At 42.6% G+C, this 27198-nt stretch overlaps 1 protein-coding gene across 1 annotated transcript in view; it reads right to left on the reverse strand.

Annotated features, from left to right (window-relative positions):
* The window catches only part of CHN2 (chimerin 2), a 313925-nt gene extending 297968 nt beyond the window's left edge, over window positions 1-15957 (reverse strand). The window contains exon 1 of the mRNA XM_007981751.3: window positions 15271-15957. Within this exon, the coding sequence (XP_007979942.1) occupies window positions 15271-15319 (49 nt within the window). The 5' untranslated portion in view covers window positions 15320-15957. The remainder of the gene's footprint in view (window positions 1-15270) is intronic.
* Window positions 15958-27198: the final 11241 nt, after the last annotated feature.

The raw sequence follows: 27198 nt of genomic DNA on the forward strand, positions 1-27198 counted from the left end.
ACCATAAATTGGCAAGAGGAAATAGGCAGAATTGGAAAAATCATAAAAATGTTTAAAAGCCTCAGAGATGATCTGGGCCAAACTAATAATTCTACAGATGAGCATCAAAGTCACAAAATGATAATGTAATTTGCCCCTGGACACACAAAACGTAAATGCTGAGACAGAACTAGCATAGACTTAGGTCACATGACCCCTCATCCAGTGATCTTTACACACCCTGGCCCATCATAAAAATGAAAAACAGTAATCTGCTCTCCAAAACCCTCTGCCGGTTCCCTTTTCCTTGGGAATAACCTGAAATTATTTCTCCAATTAGGCACCAATACATTTATTCCACTGGACTTGACCACTTGTAGGAATCTCTGTTTTAAAAACAAAGAGCTGCTAATGATCACTATTTCTCATAAATGAAAGCCTTAAAAATTCCCTCCCATAGCAACCGGCAGTGGATTGAATCATCTACTATGATTCCCTACCTTTCTAATAATACAGTTCCAACTTACATCAGGCCCAGGGATGTTAAAGCCTGTCAAGAATCAAAACCTTCAACCCTCACTGTCCTACTTCTCATTAGAGTTAAAGACTCTACCCAGTTTTAAATTAATGGATGTATATTTTTTCATAACCATAAAACAAAGTGCTTCAAACCATAAAGCACTAACAAGTGAAAACAACATATGAGTTGTCAGTCATCTTAATGTAGTAGGTGAGCAGAACATTTTTTTCAGGGAGTGATATTATTACAAAGTGAACAGGTGCACTAATTGCCTGATTCACAACTAAGACTATAATAAGCTTTTTGACTATGAGAAGCCATGTGTCTTGGAATTCTCAGTGTTTTGTTGGTGGCCTTAGAGATTCTAAGGGCTGAGGACATTCATGACATAATTGTGGCGGATGTTCTTGGTTCCCTCTTCCCCCTTAACAGAACCCTGTTCTGTTCAGGCCTCCTCACCCCTTCAGGAGAGGCTGGCCCATCTGCACTCCAGGAAGGGGGTCACAACTGGACTAAGTACATCCCTTGCCAGTGATTGGTTAACACCTAAGCATGTGACAAGCTGTGGCCAATGAGGCAAGGGGAACTTTGCCAGGGCTGTGGGGAGGGCAGGTGTGTCTGAGAAAGTCTTTCTTATCTTCCACAGGGCAAGAAGGAACAGATTTCCCCTTCTCTGTTTCTAGATATGATGCCAGGGGACTGCTGTTGTCATCTTGACACTGTAAAGACAGTGAGGCTGAGGACAAGGCCCCCCAAGAGGGCAGCGCTGAGAGAAGGAGACAGAGTCAGATACTGCAGTGTCTACAACCACGGTCCCTCAGCACTTCTTTTTAGGGTTTTCTGTATTTGCAGGTGAAACGTCCTAACCCTTACAATAATTGCATCCTGGAATGGTCTGGTCAGGATGTAAGGAGGTGTGAATGTGTTATATGTGTTGGTGTTAGCATGAGAAAAGTTTGCGTGAACAGCAGGTCCCAGGAACAGTGGGTCTTTTGTTAGAGATGGCTTAGCCTGTGACATTAGAAAGCAGGGGGAGCAAAGTCTAAAATCTGAGATGTCAGGGGAGCTGCAGAGGCCAGCACAAGGCACAATACCATCCCCACGTGTGCTGCTGTCATAGGGGGCCTAGGGTGGCCAGATTTCACCTGAGGGAAGACATAGAACAACAGAGCCACTGTACCCCGTGCCCACTTCCTCTAGGAGTTGCCAGGAAAACACTCCGAATGAGACCTTAAAGAAGAAGTTCCAGTACTTGCTTTGTCTTTACACTCCCATGAAGGGGCATTTATTTGTATTTTGTGGGGGTGCCTGTTTCAGTTGTCATATGGGAAAAAGGAAGAAAGGCCATGAACAACTTGAAGGGGAGCCAGCCATCCTATAAATTCACGCAGGCCATAGGATATTGAAGCCTGCCCAAAAAGTGGCTACCCAGGGACTCAGTTCCCCAAAGACATCTGTCTTTAACTTCATTAGTTCCATGCCAGGGCCAGTCTTCCTCCAACTAACGGAAAGTTTATCTACCTAGAGGAGTCTCTATATTTGGGAGGAAAAAGAGGACTTTTGCAACAACCTGGCACTCAAAACCAGCAAGTATTAAAAAATACTCATTGACTAGGTTTCTTATAGTGAACAATACATGGTTCCAGAAAATTTACTATTTATAGTCACTCATATTTTCCATGTGATCTGATCAAATGAATTTTTTTCTTTACTTGTTTGGGGTAAAAGTAAATACTGTCAGAACCTCTGTGACAGCTAGAAGCGTGTAATACTTAAGTCTCTCTAACAAAGTCTTTATAGTACAATACTGTGATCTGTTGTGATCAAAGGGTGTCGGTTCTTTGATTAGAAACAACAAAAGAGCCAGCAGATGATATCCTTGGAAACGTCTGTACAAGCATCCATCTAGTGGGGGCAAATGGAGGCAGCCACAGACGCATCACTGTACGAATAATACTCGGGAGCATCGGGCACACAGTCGGGAAACTTGCTTCCTCGATGACTCACACTCTACTTCGAGGTCACAGAGTTGTGCCCAGAGTTTAAAAACCTGGATAAAGAGCTAATTAACTAGTCGTAAGAAATGCACTAATTTCTTTGTCCAGCATTAGTAGAGACCTGCTGCTCTCCCTCATTCTTCAGTGAGAAGGAAGGTGCCATGGCCTTTTGGGGATACTGGGGAAGGGAGGCATTTATCTAGTGGAGGCTGAGCTAACCAGCCCCAGAGAGCAAGTCTCTATGGAACTATCTGAGAAGCTCAGGGGCTGGCTGCAGAAAAAGATGCATGTGGAAATGAAAAGAGGAAGAGAAGGGGTACTCCCATGTGTTGAGCAAGTTATCAGTGAATATGGACTGAAATGCCTCCCATCTGATTACAAGCATCCTGTCCAGGAAGGACTTAACCTACGGTTTTGTTTTTTCTGTTTGCTCACTTTATGACTGATTCACCTTCTCTTTCTTACATATCTTTGCCTTCTTAAAGTAATGGCTTTATTGAGATATAAATCACATACCCTACAATTTACCTGTTTAAAAGCAAACAATTCAATGACTTTTAGTTCATTCACAGATATGTGTTAACTATTAAATATTAACACAATCAAATTTAGAACGATTTCATTACCGCAAAAAGAACTAATACCTATTAGCAGTCTCTCCCCATTTCACTCCAAACCTCTCAGCCGCAAGGGACAACTCATCTACTTTCTGTCTCTAGGATTTGCCGACCTTGAGTGTTCCATATGCGTGGAATCATACAGTATGCGGTCTCTCACTTCTTTCACTTAACGCACTGTTTTCCAGGCTCATCCCTGGTGTAGTATGTATACAGCACCGCTTTTTGAAAATTTCCCTGTGGCATGTTGAACTCTAGCTTTACTACTTATGTTTCTTCAGTGTTCACTATTCACTCCTGAAATGTGCTTGTGAACCACAAATCAAGGTAAAAAGTCCTGATTCAGATAAATTCATGTGATTCTGCTCAGAGTCTCCTGTTGCAAGTGTGTACAAATAAGTTAAAAAAAACAATTTCTAGGCCAGGCGCGGAGGCTCACACCTGTAATCCCAGCACTTTGGGAGGCTGATGCAGGTGGATCACAAGGTCAGAAATTCGAGACCAGCCTGGCCAACATGGTGAAACCCTGTCTCTACTAAAAATACAAAAATTAGCTGGGCGTGGTGGCATGCACCTGTAATCCCAGCTACTCAGGAGGCTGAGGCAGGAGAATTCCTTGAACCCAGGAAGCGGAGGTTGCAGTGAGCCGAGATCAGACCACTGCACTCCAGCCTGGGCGATGGAGTTTTTTCCATCCTGGGGGAAAAAATTTTTTCTAAAAGTTACTGAAGGCGTGTGGCTAATGTGAACTGGTGACAGGGTCCTTGCAGAACTTACTTACAAACAAGAGATAAAGGAGGGGCTGCAGTTGCACTCCCATGACAGTTACTGAGTGCCTGTACATGCCAGACACTGTGCTAGGCACTGGAGATACAGCAGTGAACAAAACAAAAATAGCTGCCCATGTGAAGCAGGTATTTTAGTGATACATGATAAAATTATTTTAAAAAGAAAAGCAAGGGAATAAGGTGAAAATTCAGAGTAGTGGTTGCCTCTGGAAGGAGGGAATGAAATATGATGGGGAAGGAAAGAGAGAGGAATACAGAGGAAGACGCAAGGCTAGGTAATGTTCCTAAATTGGGTGGTGGCTTTCCTAATAACTATGTGGCTATACTATTACTGATTTTTTTTGTATATATTGCATCTTACCTAAAATGTGTATACATTTTTTTTGCATAAAAAAGAACCATTCCTTTAGATGGGAAAGTATAAACAGTGGTGTTCCTTGGATTGACTGAGCTAATTTAAAATATTGGGACTGCAGGATGCATACTGGAACCTTACACAGAGTAGAGAAGTTCTAAGTTGGCGTGATTACACTTCAAGGATTTGAAAGGCTGATGAAGAAGAGCAAGGTAAGGTATCTAGGAGACACTTTTCCAGCTATCTTAGAAGATCACGAGGTCTGAGTGGTCACTTATCACTCGAAAGGAACCTGTGGTGCATCTTATTAGAACATGAGTTTTATGAGATCACAGACTTTTAGGTTTTGTTCACAAATTTTCAAGTTTTTTTCACAGCCATTCACACATTGGATTCTAACAACTAGTATTATTAGCCCATTTTATGGATAAGAAAATAGAAACTCTGAGAGCTATTTGGTGCTGGTGTTTGGACCAGATCCCCAGCTTCCTAGTGCTTGTAACACAATGCCACCCTTGGACTGTGTGGTTCCAATGAACCCATATGAATTCAGGAAACCCAAAAATGGATGCTAAAAATAAGTTTCAGAGAGTTAAATTTAAAGCAATAGGAAGAAACACCTATTCGTTCTGTAAGTAGAAAATGGCTGAAACTCATGAATGTAAGAAGCAGCACAAGCTGAAACTGCAGATGGATTCAGACATGTTTACATTAACTCCTGAATGACAGATTTACACTCAGCTATTTATGAAATGTAAGATGTCTGCAGGGCATCTCCTCCCTGAAAGGCTGTTGTGCATTTTTACAAAATACCCTTAGTGCTATTACTTTAGAATACAGAACCAAATAAGTACTGTGGCAATTACTATGTTCTTAAGCCAAATGACATCGTTTAACTCAAAATCATGTCTTACATGTGTAATTGCTTAGGATTTGCTGTGATTCTATTTCTAACCTTAATCTGATATTAATTATTTCAGGAGAGTTTACAAAGCTTCTGTCAATTGCTTTTTCCTCTGAAGAATTCATATTCCGAAAAAAGGCATGTGGATTAGTTTGGCTGCTTAAAGCAAGCATAGGACTCGGGCTCTCCTGAGACCAAAGTTCAATCCTAGGGCATATTAACATCACATAGAAGAAAAACTTCTGTGCCCTGGTCACCGGGAGTACCTTCAACCCTAGGCATTGATCATGAGGCAGATCCAGAGAAGATATTTGGCTAGAGCTAACCAGCCTCCCAACCAGAAATTAACAACTCAAAGGGTACATACTGAAAGAGAGTAGTGCTCTCTGTGTATATGAAAATCAGCAAAAATAGTATTATTTACCAAATAAGCATGGTTTACTGGATCTCACTGTCTCTGAGGACAAGCACTGTAAAACAAAATGGCTACTTTTTGTAACAAACAGAATCTGAATGAGCAACTTAAATCAATATTAGGCAGCCAAATTATGTGTATTAATATCTACATATCATTAGTATAATCCCAAGTGAATTACTTCATTACTAAAAGTAATGCTAGGCCTGACTTTTCATTTCCCTTGATATTAACTTATATATGATATAAATTTGATTGGAAATAACTTTTGTTTGGAACCTAATCCACTTCCGTTCTCTGTGTATACATATATATACACAAACACATATATATATACACACACACGTGTGGATGTGTATGTAAACCCACATCCTTCTCCATGGCAGGACATCACAGTACAAAGGCCATGAGACAAGAGTTTTCTACACACAAACACACAGAGAAAAATGTGTGCTTTATTTCCTCAGCTTCTCTTTCCAACTTCATAGCATTGCAGGCTTTCTTTGGAAGGAGGGGTATATATAAATCTAACAAAAATATATGAAGTCTAGAATTATACTGAAGTCCAAACAAAACAAAACACAAAATCTGTCTAAACAAGAATCTGACAAATATCCCAACCTGTTCCTCTTTATAGAACGTCACTTGAAAATCACTGTAAAGACTCAGAAAAATTAAGGACATCTCTCAATGTCTGGGACTAAAACCAAACAGGGACCTGAGAATCAGGGCTGAGCTGCGTTGGTAAGTTTCTGCCTTGGTGAATGGAAGGTAAGTTCTGCCTTGTGAATGGAGGGTAAGTAGACAGGGCTACAGGAGCCACTGAGCAGTGCATCAGCAGGTTTTGTATGGCAGATTCTATGATCAAGACTAGAACATTCTCACTGGAGTCATCCAGACCAGAGCTGTCCAATACAAACATAATGTAAGCCACACATGTAATTTCAAATATTCTAGTAGTTACCTTAAACACATTTTTTTATTAAAAAACAGGTGAAAATAATTTTTTAAATATATTATATTTAGCTATTTGGCTTAATACACTTTTTTTTTTTTTTTTTTTTTTTTTTTTTGAGATGGAGTTTCACTCTTGTTGCCCAGGCTAGAATGCAATGGCACGATCTCGGCTCACTACAATCTCTGCCTCCTGGATTCAAGCGATTTTTGTGCCTCAGCCTCCTGAATAGCTGGGATTACAGGTACGCGCCATCATGCCCAGCTACTTTTTGTATTTTTAGTAGAGACTGGGTCTCACCATGATGGTCAGGCTGATTTCAAACTCCTGACCTCAGGTGATCCACCTGCCTCGGCCTCCCAAAGTTCTGGGATTACAGGTGTGAGCCACTGTGCCAGGCCTAGATCCAAAATATTATCACCTAAACATATATTCAATATTTCAAAGGTTATGAATCAAATATTTTTTATTTTTTGGCTTTGTACTAAGGGTTTGAACCCTAGTGTGAAATTTACACTTGTAGCACATCTCAATTCAGACTAGCCGTGTTTCAAGGGCTCAGTAACCACATGTGGCTGTCACACTGGACAGTGCAGGTCTAGGTCTTGAGAATCAGGCCCTTAGAGATCAATGACAGCCCCCACCCTCTGACAGATGCTGCAGAAGATCTACTGCGACAGCCACGCTCCCTGCTTCCCATTTCTTTGCTGTCCCAACACAGTCTCTTGGGCTTATTCCATGGAAGCAACAACATGTAAGAAAAAGCATTTTACACTGCTAATATGGCATTACGTGAAGTAATAAGTAAGTGCTAGGTTTCACTTCCTTGAAAAGGACAATATCCAGCCAGTACTGAGGATGCAGAAGGCAATAATGGGGCCTGATAAAATCCAGGAACTGGGCCTCTGATGAGAAAAGAATTGCATAAGGTTATCACCCAAGTGCTTCTGTGATTCATACTGCCCTATAAGTTGTCAATAAATAACAAATCACCATGTCATAGTCTTTTGGTTATTATCGTATCTGAATCCAATGGCCTCAACATTCACCTCTTTCTTGACAGTTACTTGACACTTTAAAGATACCTTCCACCTTCCCATTTTGTTGCACTTGAGGATGGTAACAGAAGTTCAAGGAGAACTGTTTCCTTTTCTTAGAAACTGTCATGTTCCTGCATCTTATTTGCATGCATTTCACCCCAATTAAATGTGCTGAAAATTCCAAAAGCTAACTTTATTTTCTAAAAACCAGTGCAATTGCTTTGCCCTGATGTGGGCTTTTTGTAGAAGTAAAAATCCTTCTAGCTAGCCGCTGATGGCCAGCTTGGTAGAAAAGCTCTTTTAAATAACATGGCTTGTATATGCCACTAGCAACCTCAGTCCACACATTCAGTTTTCCTTACGATGTCTTTAAAGGAGATACAATGGTAAGATCCAAACTTTTTTGGACATGGACACTTTTTCCTCTTTGAGGGTGAAATCAGAACTCACTGTGGGTTTATTTGAAAAAAATTGAGTTGCCATTAGGGAAACAAGAAATCACTTTTTAAATAAAGCTTGAATCACACCTCAGGACTAGAGAGTTTATAAACATTTTTAATTACCCTCCCCAATATCATCCTCTAGCTGTCATTCCACAGTTTCCCTCAAAGTCATAAAGAAATTACTTTTTTAAAAAGTCAATTTGCAAAATTAGTGAAAGATAACCTAAACAGCACAAGAAGCACACACAGCAATGGGAGAGCACTGGATCAGATTTTCTCTTTTTAGCTTGTTGATTTTACATTAGTTTTGTCTCTGTCTTAGAGAATTTCCTATAAAAAAATGATAAAAATGTTTTGTATCTGTGTAGTCCAATACGGTAGCCACTGGCCATGTGTGCTATTGAGCACTAGAAGGGTGCCTAGGGTAACTTAGGAACTGAATATTTTTACATTTAAATTTAAATAGCCACATGTGACTAGTAGTTACCATACTGGACAACACAGCTATACATAGTTAGGGCAGACCTAGGCCACTTAAATCTTTGTGCCTTTTTGGGCACAACAGCCTGGAGATCTGAGGCCCATTTAAAACATAAAGCACTTTATGACTTCTTTTTTGAAAGTATTAAGTAATTAAATAGAGCAGCCTCTATGAGGCCAGAAAGAAAAAAAAAAAAAAGTCTACAAGAAATTCTCTAAGGATGATGCTACTCTTTAGGATGAGCCAGGAAGTGGGTGTGGGGAGCATTAATGTCACAGGAGCTTGGGTCCTAGATGACAGTTCCAGCTCTAGCTCTGCTGTCAAGTAACTGAGTGGCATGAGATCGTTTCTGAGTTCCTTGGGCTCTGATTTTCTTATACAATGTGGAATCTGTTAAACAACTACCAAGGTTCCTCCTTGTTCTCAATCTAGTCAGTCCAGCTCTTATTTCTTAGGACATTAAAATATTGGTTAATTGAAAATAATACTTTACACTGCACTACAAATAGGCTGAGGTTGAGTGATTTTGACAGGCCAAACTGTTGAAGCAAGGGAATGCTACAATTAGTTCATACTATACAGACTATATTCAGATTAGTCTCACAAAGGTGTATGATTAATTATAAATGAGGAGAAAGGCAGGTTATTTGCACAAGCAGCTAGTGGCTGGCTCTCCCAGAATGCACAGCTGAAAGGTTTTGGCCAGTGGATGATATACTCATCCCAATTCTTCAGCTTCAGGTCCCAGAGGAGAGCCACCTAGGTCCCATTGCAGAGCACACTACCCATAGGGCCGGCCCATCTCTAACTGCCGTTTCCTCTAGCCATGGAGACTTTAAATAAACCTCTGCATTTATTTGTAGCTTGGAGACACATCGTTGTGTTCTGTCCCACCAACTAGCCTGCGCCAGAGACACAGGTATCCATCTTGACCCCCTAACCTGAATCCATGTGAGAGACAGAATACCAGCTTCCTTCCCCATGGGCCAAAGGGAAGGAAAAGCAGGAAGATGTCTAGAGGATTTGCAAACTATGAACAGTAAAGAAAATCAAATGTGGGATTGATGAAAACATCTCTAAATAGAAATCTGACCAACAACAGATGAGAGAAGAAAAAGAGACAAAATAAGGAAGGAAGGAAGGAAGGAAGGAAGGAAGGAAGGAAGGAAGGAAGGAAGGAAGGAAGGAAGGAAGGAAGGAAAGGGGAGGAGGGAGGGGGAGGAAGGGAGGGAGGAAGGGAAGGAAGGAAGGAAGGAAGGAAGGAAGGAAGGAAGGAAGGAAAGGGGAGGAGGGAGGGGGAGGAAGGGAGGGAGGAAGGAAGGAAGGAAGGAAGGAAGGAAGGGGAAGAAGGTGGGTAGAGGGAGCAGGGAGGGAAGGTAGGGAGGAAAGAAAAGAGGGAGAGGGGAGGGGAAGAATGGAGAAAGGAAGGAAAGAAAGTAGAGAAGGAGGGAGGGGGAAAAAGCCATTTTGTTTTGAAAATTAAATGACATATTTCAGAAGCCATGAAATGAGAATACATACATTCATAAAAGATAAATGATTGGTGGGTGATAGGGGATGCTATTAATCATATGTCTATCACTAGGTTCATGTCTTTTTGTCTGTATTTGCCTTGACCGGAATCTTGATCTTCTGGCAGAAAACTCTTCCAAAACATTCCTATGTGACACCGCTCATGTATAGGTGTTCCAAACCAAATGTCCAGTTATTTTCATCATTGTGCAAAAATGGGAGACCCTGCCCAGCAGCAGATGGCCCTCAGCAGGGCTGACACTCAGGCCAGGCCCCAGGTGGCAGCTCTCAGAACATACTGTCCAGCTAAACCCTGCACAGACTGGCCATGGAAAATACCTGGTGTTCACATTCCCCAAAAGTTAGGCAAATGACAGGGTCACTCAGTGCACTTCATGGCATTAGTGGGGAGAACCGGTGTTTCAGCACAAGTTCACAAAGCACTGGGTCCCCCTTGTCAAACACTGCAAATATGTAGCATGCTAAGAAAAATCTCCTTACCTCTCAGACTCTATCACTCCGTTCATCTGAGTTGCTACAATGGAAAATAAAATCTAATAAGTTAAAATGAGGTGTGGAATGCTCAGGAGAAAAACAACAAGGACTAGTACTCCTCATCTGAGTGAATAATTTCTCTCACAGAGTTAATTTTAGCTTTGCAAGTTTTTTATTTGAGATCATATTTTAAATCGGAATTTGTGCATGTGTGATTTAAAATAAAAAAGGCAATCAAGTCTTTCTGCCAATCTAGGCGATGTGAAATTTAATTATTGAGCAGTTATCATTAAAACAAATGCAAAGCAATTTTTTACACATAATTGAATATTCCAGAAGAAAATTTCTGAAAAATCCAAAAGTCCAAAAGAAAACTTCTCAGTGAGAATGTCTGTTTCAATAAAATACCCTGTTTTGTAGTATTGGATGCAGAGAATTTCTAGTTAGACATACATAAGTCTTGCCAGAATTACTATAGTTCAGTTTTGCCATCTGCATCTAGGAATATGGAAGACTTACCTATGTTACTGGTTATGAATCCCCAATAATGAGTAATGAAAATTCCTATTTATCGTTTCTACATCAACACCAGTGTGACAGCAGAAAACAGCATGATTTACCTGGCCCACATTACTGTTGTATAGAATCTAAAGAAATAAATACCTCAATTCATTCAGGAATGTTTTTTTCCCAATTAAGGTTTTGAGGACTGCACCTAATACTGACTTTTTACCTTTTTCTGTTTGCATTTTAATTTTAAAAGTCTGTGTCAATTTTATTTTGATAATACAGTGTGTTTATGTTTCCAGATCTTAACTTCTTATCCTCGGGCTTCCTTTAATATTTAATGTTTTACCTTTTTCAGTTACTGAGAACATCTCATATCTTCTTTATTTATTGACTTGCTTGGGTTGATTTTTTTCTTGACTGTGAAATTATCCATTTGGCAATCATATTGCTAATATGCAAAAAGTTCTTATTTCAATTATAAAAGCAAACGTAACCCACGATTATTAAGAAGACGGTTTTGCAAACTGGCCGTTGTTTATTTCAGAATATAACGAAGTACCACAGGCTAAATTAGAAGCTTAAGGATAAGAACTTTTCTTTTTTGCAATTTAAAATAAAAAAGGTAATCAAAGCTTCCTGCCAATCTAGGTGATTGTGAAATTTAATTACCAGTGGTTATTCTTAAAACAAAGGTAAAGCAATTTCTTTTACACATAATTGAATATTCCAGAAGAAAATTCGTGAAGAGTTCTCAGACAATGTATTTTTAAATTAATTGTAACCTGATTATTTCATTTGTTATGTCTCAGTTGGTACCGTAGAATAAATGACACATTTGGGTGACGTAGTTCGACAGCAGCTAGGGAGAGCAAATTCTCAGGAAAATCAGGTAACTTTGACCTAATGCTGAGCAAATTATTAGATCTTTACTCTGCAAACACAAACATACTTAAATCTCCCGCTGCTATTCCTCTATGAGAGGTATAACCCATGTTGACTTCACCTCTGTCTATGCTGGACACTACAGAATCAACTGTTCCTTTTTCAGTGCTCAATTGCCCAAATGTCCTACGGCTTCCAGAGCTGTTCCATCAAACCCACTGCTACCTGAACAGAAAAAAACCTCCTACATCAGCAGCAGCAATGAGTGAGCTGGCAGCTCCATGCACGATGCTGCTTATGGGCCTGTAAGCATAACTTTCCCAAGTGGAAAAGGATCAACGGCCCCAAGAAAGAAAGTCAAAATAAGGCCATGAACTTACCCATCTCCAGGCCTTTACCTAAGCTCTTCTCTCTTCCTGAAATGTCTTTTTCTCCATCTGTTTTCTGGAAAAATTTGACTCAGCTTTCAAGGCCCAACTCGTATGACATTCCCACTGACCCCTCTAATTTGACTAAGTCAATCCCTCTCCTCTGCACCCTCCTCCACAGAATTTGTTTTATCAAACTGGAGTAGAGGTTGCTATTTGCATGTTTGTCTCGGCTGCTGGATCATAAGGGAAAAGGATCTTGACTCATCCTTCCATGCCAAACACTCAGGACTATGCCTGAAACCTGAAAGACACTCGCATGTTTATTTAATGAAGCCCAAAATTCAAGATCAAATTTAACATGTGATGAAAGAAGTGGATTGTATGTGTGTTGGATTCATGTCTGCACCTAAATTCTGAGCCCGTGAATGCCTTCTTTTTCATTACTCGAAGAAGTAAAATTTATTCACATTAAGCATTTATTAAATGCTAGGCCCTGTGCTAAATACTCTACATACATTATGTCATTCAATCCCCAAGACACTCTATGAAGTAGGTCTTATCATCAGTATCAGCCTCATTGACAAATGAGGAAATTGAGGCTTGGAGAAGTTAAGTAACGCACTCCAAGATACCGGGCTGGTTGGTGGTGAAGCCAGAATTAAAAGACAATACCCAGAACTTCAGAGCTAGAAGGAAGCCTATAATTATCTTTCCCCCTTAGCCTTCTTGAAGCTGAGGTTTATAACTTACTGCCTGGCACATAGTAGGCCCTTGAAAATAGTGATTAATAGACTGATGGAGTGCCCTAATTTCTCAGGTTCTGGCCTTCGCCTGAGAGAGCCCAGCTGCCACCACAAATAGGCTCTATTCTTTCTGCCCAACACCTATCACAGGTGTGAATTGCTTGTGTCATCTGAATTATTCATGATCCACACAATGGTAAGTGTGCTTAAAAAGAGAACTACAATGCTGTATTTTTCAAGACAAAGTGCCTGATTAATTGGGGGATTAGGCAGTATAAACTTATGGGCTAGGTTGATTCATGCCAAACAATACATCCATGCCCACTTTTTGAATTTCAGTTTTTACATAATTTCCCAGTTTCCCTTAGGATTAAAAATACGGGTAAATAAAGCAGGAAAAAGAACCATCATGGGCATCTCTATCCTATCTGAAAGCAATTAACATCATCTAAATCTCATACTGTGTTGTTTCAAACCAATGTATTCTTCCGAAGGCTGTTAGGATTTTCAATCAGGTTTCTTAAGCTACATCAAGATCTGGAAAATCAGATGCCACAGCAGCTGTAATTCATGCCACCAGTAAATCATGTGACACCACCACCTCCTTGTCCTTTCTCCTTTCGTCTTTTCTTTTGCCCCACCAGTTCATTTTCTAGTGGGCAGTTTTCTGAGAGGAATAATCATATGCTAATAGAAAGCCAACACCACTGTATTTTCAATTCAATGTTAGTCAACCAAAATGAATTGAAAAACAGCAGCAGTGGTTTGAGGGTACTAAAAATAAACTGTAGCATTTGCTGAGTTCTCAGAATTAAAACCACGGCGGTCAACTTGTTGCTGCTCTTAATAAGATATGACTTCTGCCCCATTGGCTGCTACTACTAGAAACTTGAACTATGTCACACACCTAACAACGACGTGTTTTCGATTAGTTGGCAGTGATCGAGAAAGGAAGTGCCATTTCCCAGGAACTAAACCTGCCAAGAAAGATAACAGATGGCTTTCAAGTGATCACCTTGTACCACATCACAATTGCACCTTAGTCAAATTCACCTTGCATTTATGATTTAGTGAGTTACACATCGAAAGCTGTGGTTGCCTTTATGCCCTGCTTGCTCTCCAATGCCTCCAAAAAGGTGTTTATTCCTTTGAGTTTAATTTGTGAATAATAATAAAAACAGCCCAATGGGACTTAATACAATATTAATATATTGAACACTTCCATTAGGACTTCATGACCTTCTTGACCCTTAAATACCGTATACTACACTAAATGTCTTATCAGCTGTCCTTTTGGGTTTGTCATTAAAGTTTTCAATGACCAGAGAGGTAGAGGAATTCTACCTAATGCATCATTCTGATTAGAAACCTGTCATACTCAGAAACCAGTGGGTCTGCTTCTATTGATTCCTACTCCTTCAGATTCATTAGCAATTTTTTTCTCTTCAATTAGACCCGAGGATCAACCATAGAAAAGGTGAAAGAAGCCTTCCCTTTGCTCAACCATACTTAAAAGGAAAAAAAAAAATGTATGCCTTGCTGGTGAAATTACAGACAGTATTATTAGAAAATGTCTAAGGAGTCTCTCTCTCTCTCTCTCTCTCTCTCTCTCTCACACACACACACACACACACACACACACACACACACACACAACTTGTAAATATGCCAAGAGTCAGAGGCTGGGCTCGACCTCCCTTCCCCTAACCCACTTCAATCAGGATCAGAAAGACACATCCCTTCATCGCTGCTGTCTCAAACCCATGCCCAAGCGAGTGTCTCCACAGAGCTAATTTCTGAAACAAACAAAGAAAATCAAGTCTGCGAGGAACGAGGGTTTGCTCCCCTCTGCTCCGGATTTGGGTGTCCAGGGTAGCGGACGAGGCACGGCAAACAGATCGGGGCGCTCAGCTTCACCCCAACCTTCTCCGCCCCGCCTGCCCCCACTCCAGCTGCGCCAGAAAGTGCGAGGCTGCCCGCTCCTTTCGCTTTTCGCCCGCTGCACCCCAAGCCCCAGAACACCCGCGTCCGCACACTAAGGGCACCACCGCTCTCCCACCTCTGCGCTGTCAGATGTCAGGCGCGGAGGTGCTCTGGGCACCGAGGTGCTAGCGAACCAAACAAGTGTCACCCCAGACGCCTGCCCCCACTCCAAGAGAGCGGGCGGGACGGCCACAGGTAGGCTCTGTCCATCCCAGGGTGCGGAGCGAGGGCAGGGGGCGAGACCCGGCGCGGCAGCCGCGCCCGACGGGCTGAAACTCACCGGAGGACACCGAAGAGCCGGACAGGCTGGAGTTGCTGGACGCTGCCATCTCCGCGCGCCCCTCGCGTCGCTGCTCGCTCAGCCCCGGTGCGGGCGCCGCAGCCGCTGCCCTCGCCCGGCCGCTCGCAGCCTCCGCGGCCCCCAGCCCATGGCAAAGTCCTGGGGACGCGCAGAAAGCACCAGCCTCCGGACTCTGCCTGCACTTCCTGCTCCACCAGATGACGCGCTGCCGCCGCCGCTATTTATTTGTGGTTTCCGTCCCGCTCCGCGCCTTTGCACGCTTTTCTCCGGGTGTCAGGGGGTAGGTGGGAGCAGAGGGAGGCCGAGGGGCGGCCGGGACGGGCGGATCTCGGCTCCCGCCGAGCCCCTCTGCCGGCCGCGCTACCCTGTGCGCGACTAGGACCAGGGCGTCCCTGCGGCCCCGAGCCGCCCCGCCAGCTCCCGCACCCTCTCCTGGGCTCCCGCCTCTCCGGCCGCACTTCGAGGAGCCCGGGCAGAGGCGGCGGGAGACGGACAGACAGAGCGACCTCCCCCTCTCCCTCCGCCCCAACTCCGCTCGCGCACACACAAAGGAAGGAGAGGAGACGCGGGCGCACTGGGCTGGTTCGGCTACCGCGGGCTTGACAGCTCCCGCCAGTGGGGCTGGAGGGGGAGGCTGTGAACTGCTGGACACGGGGAGGCGAGACGGGGGACCGGGTCCCCGGGGTGCTGGGGAGGCCGGCGCGGGGCGCGGGGCGCGGGGCGAGCGCGGCTGCGGCGCGCAGCGCTGCTCGTAGGGTTTGAAGGGGATGGGGAGGGAGGGTGTGGGGGAAGGTGGTGGGGCTCGCCGCGCCCCGCTGGGCTCTGGAGCAGCGAGACAGTGGGGGTGGGGGATCCAGAGGGCGAAGGCGGGATCACTAGGGCCACCGTGCTAGGCAGAAGGGAACCTGGGATGACAGAGCCACTGTGGAGCGCTCCTTCCACTCCCCTCCAAATTATCCTTTGTTGCTCTGGAGCTGACGGCCCCTGCCCTGCAAGAAGGTGCGTTTCCTAAAACACCCGGGAAGCCAACCCAGCTACACTTAAGTAACCCAGCCACGGACAGTGCCCGACGCGTCCATGGGCCTCTGAGGTTGGCCTTCAAAGAAATAGAGCCGTCCAAACGTGTCATCAGGCCCACATAAAGCCGGGTGTCAAAGAGAAAAAGGTTCTCCTACTGTGCCTTGCAAAAAAGATTCTCACAAAAGACTTAAGACTTAGCAGCAAGTCCGACTGTGCCCTTTCAGGATAGGAACTGCTCAGGTGTGTGACAGAAAGAGACTCGAGGACAAGGTGTGCCCCTTCCCCCTGTATTTAAACCTAAATTAATTTCACTGGGAGGAAATATCATGCTGATTTTTTAAAAATCTGTTTCACGCTCCCAGCGGGCTAATCTGTTCTTTCAATCCTAAAGCAACAGAAAACTGTGAAATTTGAAGAGAAATTGTTAGATCAAAGGGAAAAGCAAGCATTAAAGGAATGAAAATACTCTCATTATATAGCAAAAATGGAAAGTGTTCACATTGGGGTAGTTCAACTTTTTAAAACATGGTTAAAAGAACATAGTCAATTTTAAAATTATCAGGAGTGACACAGAACAGCAGCTAGGCCCTGGGGATTCACATCAACCAAGCACCTAACATACAGTGAATAATGAATGTTAAATAATCACAGTACGCACCCACGTCACGTTTTCTAGTTGATTAGAACTTAAAAAAAAAAAAAAAAAAAAAAAAATCCCTCCAGGATGCTATCCCAGTATGTCTTCCCATTAAGGTCCATTTTTTAAAAATACAGCTTGCTAAACTGTTAAAGGCGTGTCAGCACTCTTCAGTCACGTTGGACTGTGTCTTCCTGACCCTCAACCGTATGGACATTGAAACAGCGCTGGCTGGTCTAAGGAGACCCAAGCACCCCCGCTTTCCCAGCCCCCTACCACTATCCTTTATTTTGTGGACTGCACGAAATCATGCATTTCCTAATCTGGAGGCTTCAGGGACACGTGACCCATCACACACTTGGCTTGTGGATTAGATCAGAAGGAACTTACTATTTCCCCAGAGTTCTTCTGGTAGAAAACAGCACTTACTTGTTTGACTAGTAATCTATGTATCCCTCCAGGTCTTTAGATGGTGGACTATCTGACTTGGCTATGTTGCCTGGTCGAATTGTTACCATCTGGGCTTCGAAGACAACTGGGTTCAAACTCTGGCTCTGTTACTTAGCTGCAACCTTGAGCAAATTACTTAGACCTACTGAGCCTCAGTTTCTCCACCTTCCTCAAAAATCTGATAACACAGGATGCTGTGAAGATTAAATATGTGGAAAGCTGCAGTGTACCTGGCATGATGTTTGTGTTCCAAAGTGATTGTAAGTTGCTCACTTTAAGGAAGGAATGTATAGTTTGAACAATTTTTGCTTTCTTCATTGCATCTGGAGATAGCTAATCAACTGTGACCTGTTCTACTAGGGGGAAATGTCTTATCTTCAACCTATAGCTTATATTTCTTGTCCCAAATTGTGCAATAGGGTAGCAGGTTTCATTATTCATCTCGAAATTTCACAAAAGGACAACAGATTCTGTTTCTGCAGTTTGGATACTCATATTTGCCTTCATAGAGTTTTAACTGGAGAAAGTAAAGCATGACTCTGTGAGGCAGATTATTTTTATTGTCCTAAATTGACAGACGAAGGGACAGGGGAGTATTTGCTGTGAAGGCACCACCTGAAGGCCACCCTGTGCTGTACAGAAGTAGAAAAAAGCTGAGACTCATGTTTTCCTGGATCCTGGGGCCAGAAGAGGGATACAAGGCCAACAAACATGCTTGCTGAACAGAGATGTGCTGATGGGGGAGGTCCAGTCTGTCGGTAGGAGATGAGCTATTACTTTGACACCCATTATTTTGAATACCAAACAGAAAGCTCCAGGTTCAGAACTAAAATCTGAAAGTTGATTGATCATCTGGATTGATAAAGCCATAACCAATAGAGAAAACTCAATATGAATAATAATTCACTATCATCCTTCTTAGATTCAGGAGCCTAAAGGCTGGCTGTTCCTTGCAAAAATGTCTAGTATCAGTAAGTTATCAGGACATGCTGGAAATAAAATGCTAATGTCCCTCTTTGGTAGGCTCAGGCACCTGTTTGTGGACCTTCTAAAGTATTTCTCCAAATGAAACAATGAAAAAGTTATCATCTGTTTTATTCATTTACGTATTGCCTTAATTCTAGGTAATACCTATTTGCCAGTGGAAAGGAGAAATCTTAGGTATTTGGAAAGTAGAATTTTTAAAGACATTTCCACCTTTTGTCTCCAAATATTAAAAGACTTATGGGATAAAAGGAGTCTTGTGGATAATGTGGTCTTCTTAAGAATGGAAATTATCGTTTTGTTTTAACTTAGCTTTCATCTGGCATTCAAAGCCTTCCAAACTTACCATTCCAATCTAATCTCTGTTCCCCCCTTTCACAAATGCAACCCTCTTTGACAGTGGCCTATGCCCTTGGGGCTAGCAGCACTGGATTCTGCCATTCCTTCTTGCTTCCCATCCTTTTAGTATGCTTCCCATACTAAAAGAGTTCAACTAGAATGCACCTTCTCTGGAAAGTCTTCCCTGATTCCCAAGGCAGAAAATAGCTCTTCTTCTGTTAGATTTGTCTAGCTCATCTACTGTACTTCTCAATGTGCAGATCTCGTGCTCTTATTTTAATGGTACTTTTGGTATATATTTCATTTCCTTAGTCCATTAATAGTGGACTTGGCATGGTGGCTTATGCCTATAATCCCAGTGACTCAGTAAATTGAGGTGGGAGGATCCCTTCCCTTGAGGCCAGGAGTTTGAGACCATCCTGAGCAACATGAGACCTCATCTCTAAAAACATAAAAAATAAATTAGCCAGGCGTTGTAGTAAACCTATAGTCCTAGCTACTTGGGAGGCTGCGCGGGGAGAATTACTTGAGTCCAGGAGTTCAAGGATGCAGTGAGCTATGATGATGCCACTGCACCCCAGCCTGGGAGACAGAGTGAGGCCCTGTCTCAAAAAAAAAGAAAAAGCATGGTGGGAGCAGGATCCTTGTTTGCCCAGCCCCTGTATTGTCTACCATACTTTGCATACAATAGGTGCTCAGTGGATGTTGTTCAATAGTTTACTCTTGAATAAATGAGCAAATTAAGGACATCTGTAAATGGTTCTCTTGTATGCCAGTACTTTCCACATTAGTAGCTGTGACTACTGAGCTACAAGACATTGAGTAACACATCGGCAGCAAAAAAAGAACTTGATGGTCATTTAAGGATACTACCTTTGCTGTGAACAAAAAAGACTGAAACGGTGAAACATAAGAATAAAATTTTGATGGAGTAAATATTTGCAATCCCCACCCCACCCTCCATCACCGGCTGTTACAACTCACATGATTTATTGTTTGCAGGGTAGCTCTTACGGTGGTGTAATTTGTTTATTTTGTTTCACCATTCTTTTGAAGTTTAAAAGCAGACAAGAAAGCACTGCAGGGTGAGTGTGGCTGTCGTAGCAGGAGCTGTGCTCCCTCACTGCAGGCACTCTGGGGTGTTGCTTAGTGAAGGTCATTCCCTTTCCCTGTGCTAAACACGGAATGAAATACCGTATTCCTTACTTTCAAGATTAATCTAGTGGTCGGCATGCACAGGAGAATAGCGGGGCTATTCGTCAACTAGCTTTAAATATTTTATGGCAAATACTCAACCATACCCTGAAAGTGGTCCTTTTGCCATCAATTTCTCAACATCAATATGCTCTTTTGCTGTAGTGAGAAATATTTCGCTCTGTAGTTTAAGCCTTATTTCAAATACAAAGACACCTAGTCCTGAGAAAGAGAACGCATTGGCTCTTCTGAGGCAGGTGTCACTAGGGGCAGGAGCTGAGAAACCCGCTGTTGCCTTAGGAGGTGCACAGACAGCCCAGCATGGCTTAGTGAGCAGGCAGCTCAGACGCCGCAGGTAGCGGCCCTGCCTCTGAACAAAGAGGAGTCCACACCTGGAGTGCAGACAAAGGGAGGCCGCCTCTGCTACCCAATTCCCAGTTCACATCGCCTGCTGCTGGGGACCCCTAGTGGCGGCACACGACGCAGGCCCAGGTATTCCTGCATCGTCTTTCTCACGGAGCTGCAGCGGGGCTCAGGGGTATTGCCTGGAGTATCCTATTTGGCCACTTAGCTTGGGCGGATCAGATCGGCACATGCAGACACTTAAGGCATGCCATCAGCTACAGTCTCTTTGACTGGAAAGACAGAGAGGGAGAAGGGGAGTGTGGGGGGGAAGGGCAGAGAGAGAGAGAGAGAGAAGAAAGAGAGAGAGAGTTTTTCTTTCTGTTTGAAGAGAAAAACAGGATAGCATTCAGAAACTAATTGAATATGTTTTCTTCTGCATGTTGCACTCTCTGGCTTTGTTCCCTGACATTTTAGATTACAAACATCTTTTCTGTCCTCAATGTCCTAAGAGAAATCTAGGATAAACTGAAGCGAAGCCAGCTGTAAGCCTGCTCTGGGCAAAAGCATGGAGTGAGTTTGTTTTTCTTGTCTTCTGGGGGGGTGGGGGGTTCCTAGGCCTTATACTCTTTTTCTATGAAAATTTGCTTTCATAACGGTATATATTTACTCTCGGCTACCTGTTCATTTATTCAAGCATTCATTAATTCACTCAGTCATGTTGACTAAGCACTCATTATGTGCCAGGGAGTATAGGAGGCTGGGGAATAAAGATATGAGGGAAACTGGCTGGGCGCGGTGGCTCATGCCTGTAATCCCAGCACTTTGGGAGGTTGAGGTGGGCAGATCATTTGAGGTCAGGGGTTCGAGACCAGCCTGGCCAACATGATGAAACCCCATCTCTACTAAAAATATAAAAATTAGCCAGGCATGATGGTGTGCGCCTGTAATCTCAGCTACTGGGGAGGCTGAGACAAGAGAATCGCTTGAACCCAGGAGGCGGAGGTTGCAATGAGCTGAGATTGTGCCACTGCACTCCAGCCTGGTGACAGAGCAAGACTCCATCTCAAAAAAAAAAAAAAAAAAAGACATGAGGGAAAACTATACCCTTGCTGTGAGGGATCCTACAGAACAACCTCGACTCCTTCCTGTGACATTTACATTTCAGCTGGGACAAAGTTTTAAAATAGCTATAGAAATTATTTCTGTTTGGGAATTATAGGTATTATCCATGCTGGTGACGACTTTCTTTTCAGCAGTTTTGTTGTTGTTGCTTTTAACAAAACATCCAAAATCAAGCCTCAAAGCCTATTTCTAGACAGTTCCTTTTTTCTCATCCACAGTTTTAGCTTGTCAGCCCAGGGAACAGAGCAGATACCGCACTCTGAATATCCTCTGCCTTCACTCCCCAAGAAAATCTGAATCAATATTTTCATTTCTTTCCCTGTAGCAGCTATACGTTCAATAACAAAACAGAAATCCTCTTTAAAAAAAAAAAGGGAGAGTAAATGGGCATTGAAGGAAAGCTAACAGACACAGTATCTGAGCCAATCTTCTGATACAGAAAACATATTTTGGTCTTTTACAAATATTCCAGATTGTCTGTAAAACAGAGCATGTAAAAATGATTCCAGCAAAGTTTAATATGTACGTATGGAGTCAAAAAGACCTGGGCTTCAATCCTAGCTCGTCATTTATTAGCTGTGTGACCCTGAGCAAATTATTTAATCTTTCATTCTTGATCTCTGAAATGGGTTAATAACCCCTATTTACAGACTTGGTGATGATCGAATGAAGTGATAGATGTAATCCAGTGTCTAAAGCATAGAAGTCCAGTTAGGAATTCTAGGTGGCCTTTGTTCCTTAGAGCAAAGTATAGCGTGCTCACATCTGCTTCTCTGGAGTAATCTGTGAGAATTATGGTCTGATGCAAAAGTAATTTTCATCTCTCCCTATCACCTCCATGTTACATCACCTCTATGCGAGTATATTAAGACATATGAGCCAGGCCTGGGCTTTGAAGATAAATCTGAGTTCAAATCCTAATTTAGCTACAGACAGTTTGGTGACTTTGGACAAATAATCTTTCACATTCTCAGTCTCCTCATCAGGTAAAATGGAGACAATAATATACTTCATATTTATGTAAATGAATGTATGCCCAACAGTAATGTTATTAGCACTCAATTATATTCTGCACAGCAGGTAGTTTTTAACTGTGTTGATTCCTGGGGAAAGAGTGGATGTTGACAATACATCAGGATCTTTTTTTATTTTTTATTTTTATTTTTTGAGAGGGAGTCTTGCTCTTGTTGCCCAGGCTGGAGTACAATGGTGCAATCTCAGCTCCTGCCTCCCAGGTTCAAGTGATTCTCCTGCCTCAGCCTCCCAAGTAGCTGGGATTACAGGTGGGATTACACCACCACACCTGGCTAATTTTTGTATTTTTAGTAGAGACAGGGTTTCTCCATGTTGGCCAGGCTGGTCTGGAACTCCTGACCTCAGGTGATCCGCCCACCTCGGCCTCCCAAAGTGCGGGGATTACAGGTGTGAGCCACAGTGCCTGGCCATGCATCAGAATCTTTAGGAAGTGGCATGTATAATATAAAAGAGCATACTCAAGTTCTCTCTGTCACACACACACACACATACACATACACACACACATACCCCACTAGATGATAATGTCTTACATCTGGACATGTCCCTATCCCGTCCCATTGGGTGAGAAACCTGGTGGAATTTCAAAGTAGATTTCAATAAAAGTATAGACAGATTACTTAAGCTCTCTGCCAAATTTGGCCCCTATAAGATGAAGGAGTAGAAACCAACATTTGATGACCACTGCTACTGCTGCAACTATTATGACCACTCTCACGATGTTTTCTGCCGTTAGTGACATAGAAAAGCCACTCTCCTTAAGTAATCATTTACTATGTGCCAGGATCATGCTGAGTACTTTGTATATGTTATCATATACCCATAACAATTGTGAAGTGAGAATTGTTATCCTCATTTTCCATTTGGGGAAACTGAGGCTAGAAAACTTATATAATATCTTAATTAAAATGCTGAACAACTCTAGCTATAGATATTATCATCCCTGTTCTTTTTGGTTAAGAAAACAAAAAATTAGAGAGGGTAAGTAATTTATCAAGGTTACAGGCATTAATTTGAACACACCTTTGGCTGATTCATTCCAATACACAATGAAAAAAAAAAAACCTTACCCTTTTGTTTTTATTTGAAATTTCAGCCTGCTGTTATGGTAAGTATTTTCCTGTTTGAGACTTTAGTCAGGTGAGAAGTCTTTAAAATCCATGTTCTTTGCTTGAATACTCATGTTTTTATTTTTATTTTTCCTTCCTTCTCTCTCCTTCCCTCCCTTCTTTCCTTCCTTCCTTCCTTCCTTCTCTCTCCCTCCCTCCCTCCCTCCCTCCCTCCCTCCCTCTCTCCCTCTCTCCCTCTCTCCCTTCCCTTCCCTTCCCTTCCCTTCCCTTCCCTTCCCTTCCCTTCCCTTCCCTTCCCCTCCCCTCCCCTCCCCTCCCCTCCCCTCCCCTCCCCTCCCCTCCCCTCCCCTCCCCTCCCCTCCCCTCCCCTCCCCTCCCCTCCCCTCCCCTCCCCTCCCCTCCCCTCCCCTCCCCTCCCCTCCCCTCCCCTCCCCTCCCCTCCCCTCCCCTCCCCTTCCCTTCCCTTCCCTTCCCTTCCCTTCCCTTCCCTTCCCTTCCCTTCCCTCTCTGTCACGCAGGCTGGAATACAGTAACGCAATCACAGCTCACTGCTGCAGCCTCAACCTCCTGGGCTTAATCAATCCTCCCACCTCAGCCTCCCAAGCAGCTGGGACTACAGGCACGTGGCTGTTTTTTAAAATTTTTTAGTGGAGACAGGGTTTTGCAATGTTGTCCAGGCTTGTCTCAGACTCCTGGGCCCAAGTAATCTACCCACCTTGGCCTCCCAAAGTGCTGGTACAGGCATGAGCGGCCGGGCATGGCCTACTTACGTTTTTCAATTTGAACCTAGGATGATACTGTCATTTTTCTTTGCCTAAAACATAAACTTTGGGGTAGGCCAGGTTCCAGGGAGCTCATAGGATTTGTACTCCTGACCCCAAGGGCCCTGGCAGGGACAGGCATGGCATAGGGAGATGAAGAAGTCATTTGCCCGAATGCAGGGAAGGGATCAAAATTATTCCCTAATCAAAAACCCCATCCTGTTCAACTTCCAGTTGCTCAGAGTTCCATAGTGAGAACTTTACTTCTTAAACTTACTGAAACAATACAGTGAGCATCTGCTATAATTTAATCACCTCTGGGGAACTGAAGGAATTAAATAAAATAACGACTTTCACATGGGTGAGTTTCCCTATCCCCAAAAGCTGAATTTAATTCCAAGGGGTACCAACACATAGGACAGGGCTGCACAACCTTTAATATAACTACATATTGGTCTTGCTAAAACACAGATTCACATCCAGCAGTTCTAGGGCAGGCCCCTGAATTTCTAACAAGCTTGGAGGTGATGTGAATAATTTTGAGTAATAAAGGTCCTAGGGTGATGGTTTGCAACTTGGGGTATACATGAGAATCACTCAGAAGGCTTTTAGAAATCCCAGTGCCCAGATCACACTCCAGAATAAACAAATCAGAATCTGAGGGTGGCAGAAGGTAGAAACCAAACATCAGCCTTTGTTTTTTATAATTCCCAGGTGATTTTGATATGCTGCTAAGGTTTGATAAGAAAGATGGGATTCAGAGAACAGATAATATTGTTAAAGAGTTTGGCTGGAAATGGTAAACGCTAATATTGCTCCATGATTTTGCCAGGATTGTCTCTGGTCATGAAGGAAAGAGAGGGAATCACATTCTTATCAAGATCATGTAACCACAGACATCATGATATGAGAAAATAGAATAAAATCTAACATTAGCATGAAATTTTCTCAGCCAATGTGGGGCAATTCTTCTTCAAATTTTGGTCCATATTATGATCTTTAAAATATACTTCTGAATGAATAAGCGTAAACAATAGGCACTTACTTTAGGATCACTCCCACAAGAACAGCCAGCTGTCAGTGAGGCAGATGTTTTCCAGCAAATCCACTCTATCATTTCTCAATCATAAAGAAGATTAGAAATGGGATTTTCAGCTCAGATGGGGTTGAAAGGTGATGTTTATGCCTAAGAAATACTTCACACCACAGCTAGAAAAATTGGTTTGGAGAAAAAATATCTCACAACTTCTTATGTGTTCTGAATATAAGAAAATAAAACCCTCAGCTTGGACAGAAAGAGGTGGTATCACAGACGAATACACTTGCCATCCATTCTCAACGGTGGCAGAAACAGAGAGGCAAAAGTATTTTAGCTGACTCTTTATACCCGAAGATTTTCGTCCTTATCCACATAAACTCCCATTCCTCAGGGCTGACATTGAAAGGGTGAAAAATTAAGTAAACCACAATGTTTACAGTGGTTAACTCAGGTGTGATGCTTAATTTTATGCATCAACTTGATTGGGCTGTGGGGTGCCCAGGTATGTGGTCAAACATTATTTCTGAGTGTTTCTGTGAGTTTTTGGACGAAGTTAACATTTAAATCAGCACACTGAGTAACGCAGATTGTCCCCCAGTATGTAGATGGGCCCCATCACATCAGTTGAAGGCCTGGAGAAAACAAAAAGGCTGACCCTCCCGTGGCAGTAAGAGAAAACTTTCCTCATGGCCTTTGGAATGAATCGTCAGCTGTTTTCCTGCCTTCAGATTCAAACTGAAACATTGGCTCTTCCTGGGGTTCCAGCCTGCTATCTTGACAGGAACTATACCATCAGCTCTCCTGGGTCTCTTACATGCCAAGTCATCCTGCATATCTGGGACTCACTCCATAATCAGCCAATTGCATACACTAAATCTCTCCTATCTGTATATCTCATATAGTCATATATTTTCTCATATAAATATATATATCTATGAGATATATAGATGTATGAGATATGATATACCATATATAATATTTCTAAATATATATATCATATATATCCACTATATATCTTATATGTAGATTGTATATATATATATATATCTCCTATATCTATTTCTTCTATGAATATCTTTTCTATCCATCTATCTCTCTATCATCTATCTGTATCTCCTGTACAGTTAGTACAGTTAGTAGTCCTTTGGTATCCATGGGAGACTGGATCCAGAACCCCTCCTCAGATATCAAAATCTGCACATGCCCAAGTGTCTTATATAAAGTAGTATAGTATTTGCAGATAACCTATGCATAGCCTTCTGTATACTTTGAATCATCTCTAGATTACTTACAATACCTATACTATGTAAATGCTATGAAACTCGTTGTTATGCTCCGTTGCTTTTTATTTGTATTATTTTTAATTGTTGTATTGTAATTTTTATCATTTTTCTAATATTTTTGGTTGATTGAATGCACGGGTGTGGAACCTATAAATATGGAGAGCTGACTACATATGTATCTCCTATTAATCTGTATCTAATCTACATATATCATATATCCTGTACATATATCTTCTATATATCTCTCTTATTGGTTTTCTTTCTCTAGAGAATGCCACCAATTCAGTACTTAAAACATTCTGGGCCAGGTGTGGTGGCTCATGCCTGTAATCCTAGTACTTTGGGAGGCCGAGACCGGCAGAGCACTTGAGGCCAGAAATTTGAGACCAGCATGCCCAACATGGTGAAACCCTGTCTCTACTAAAAATACAAAAGTTAGCCAGGTGTGGTGGCGCACACTTGTAAACCCAGCTACTTGGGAGGCTGAGGCATGAGAATTGTTGAACCTGAGAGACGAAAGTTGCAGTGAGCCGAGATCATGCCACTTCACTGCAGCCTGGGTGACAGAGCAAGACCCTGTCTCAAAAAAAAAAAAAAAAAAAAGGCCCAGCACGGTGATTCACACCTG

This window comes from Chlorocebus sabaeus, chromosome 21 (assembly GCF_047675955.1).
Source record: "Chlorocebus sabaeus isolate Y175 chromosome 21, mChlSab1.0.hap1, whole genome shotgun sequence".
Lineage (NCBI taxonomy): Eukaryota > Metazoa > Chordata > Mammalia > Primates > Cercopithecidae > Chlorocebus > Chlorocebus sabaeus.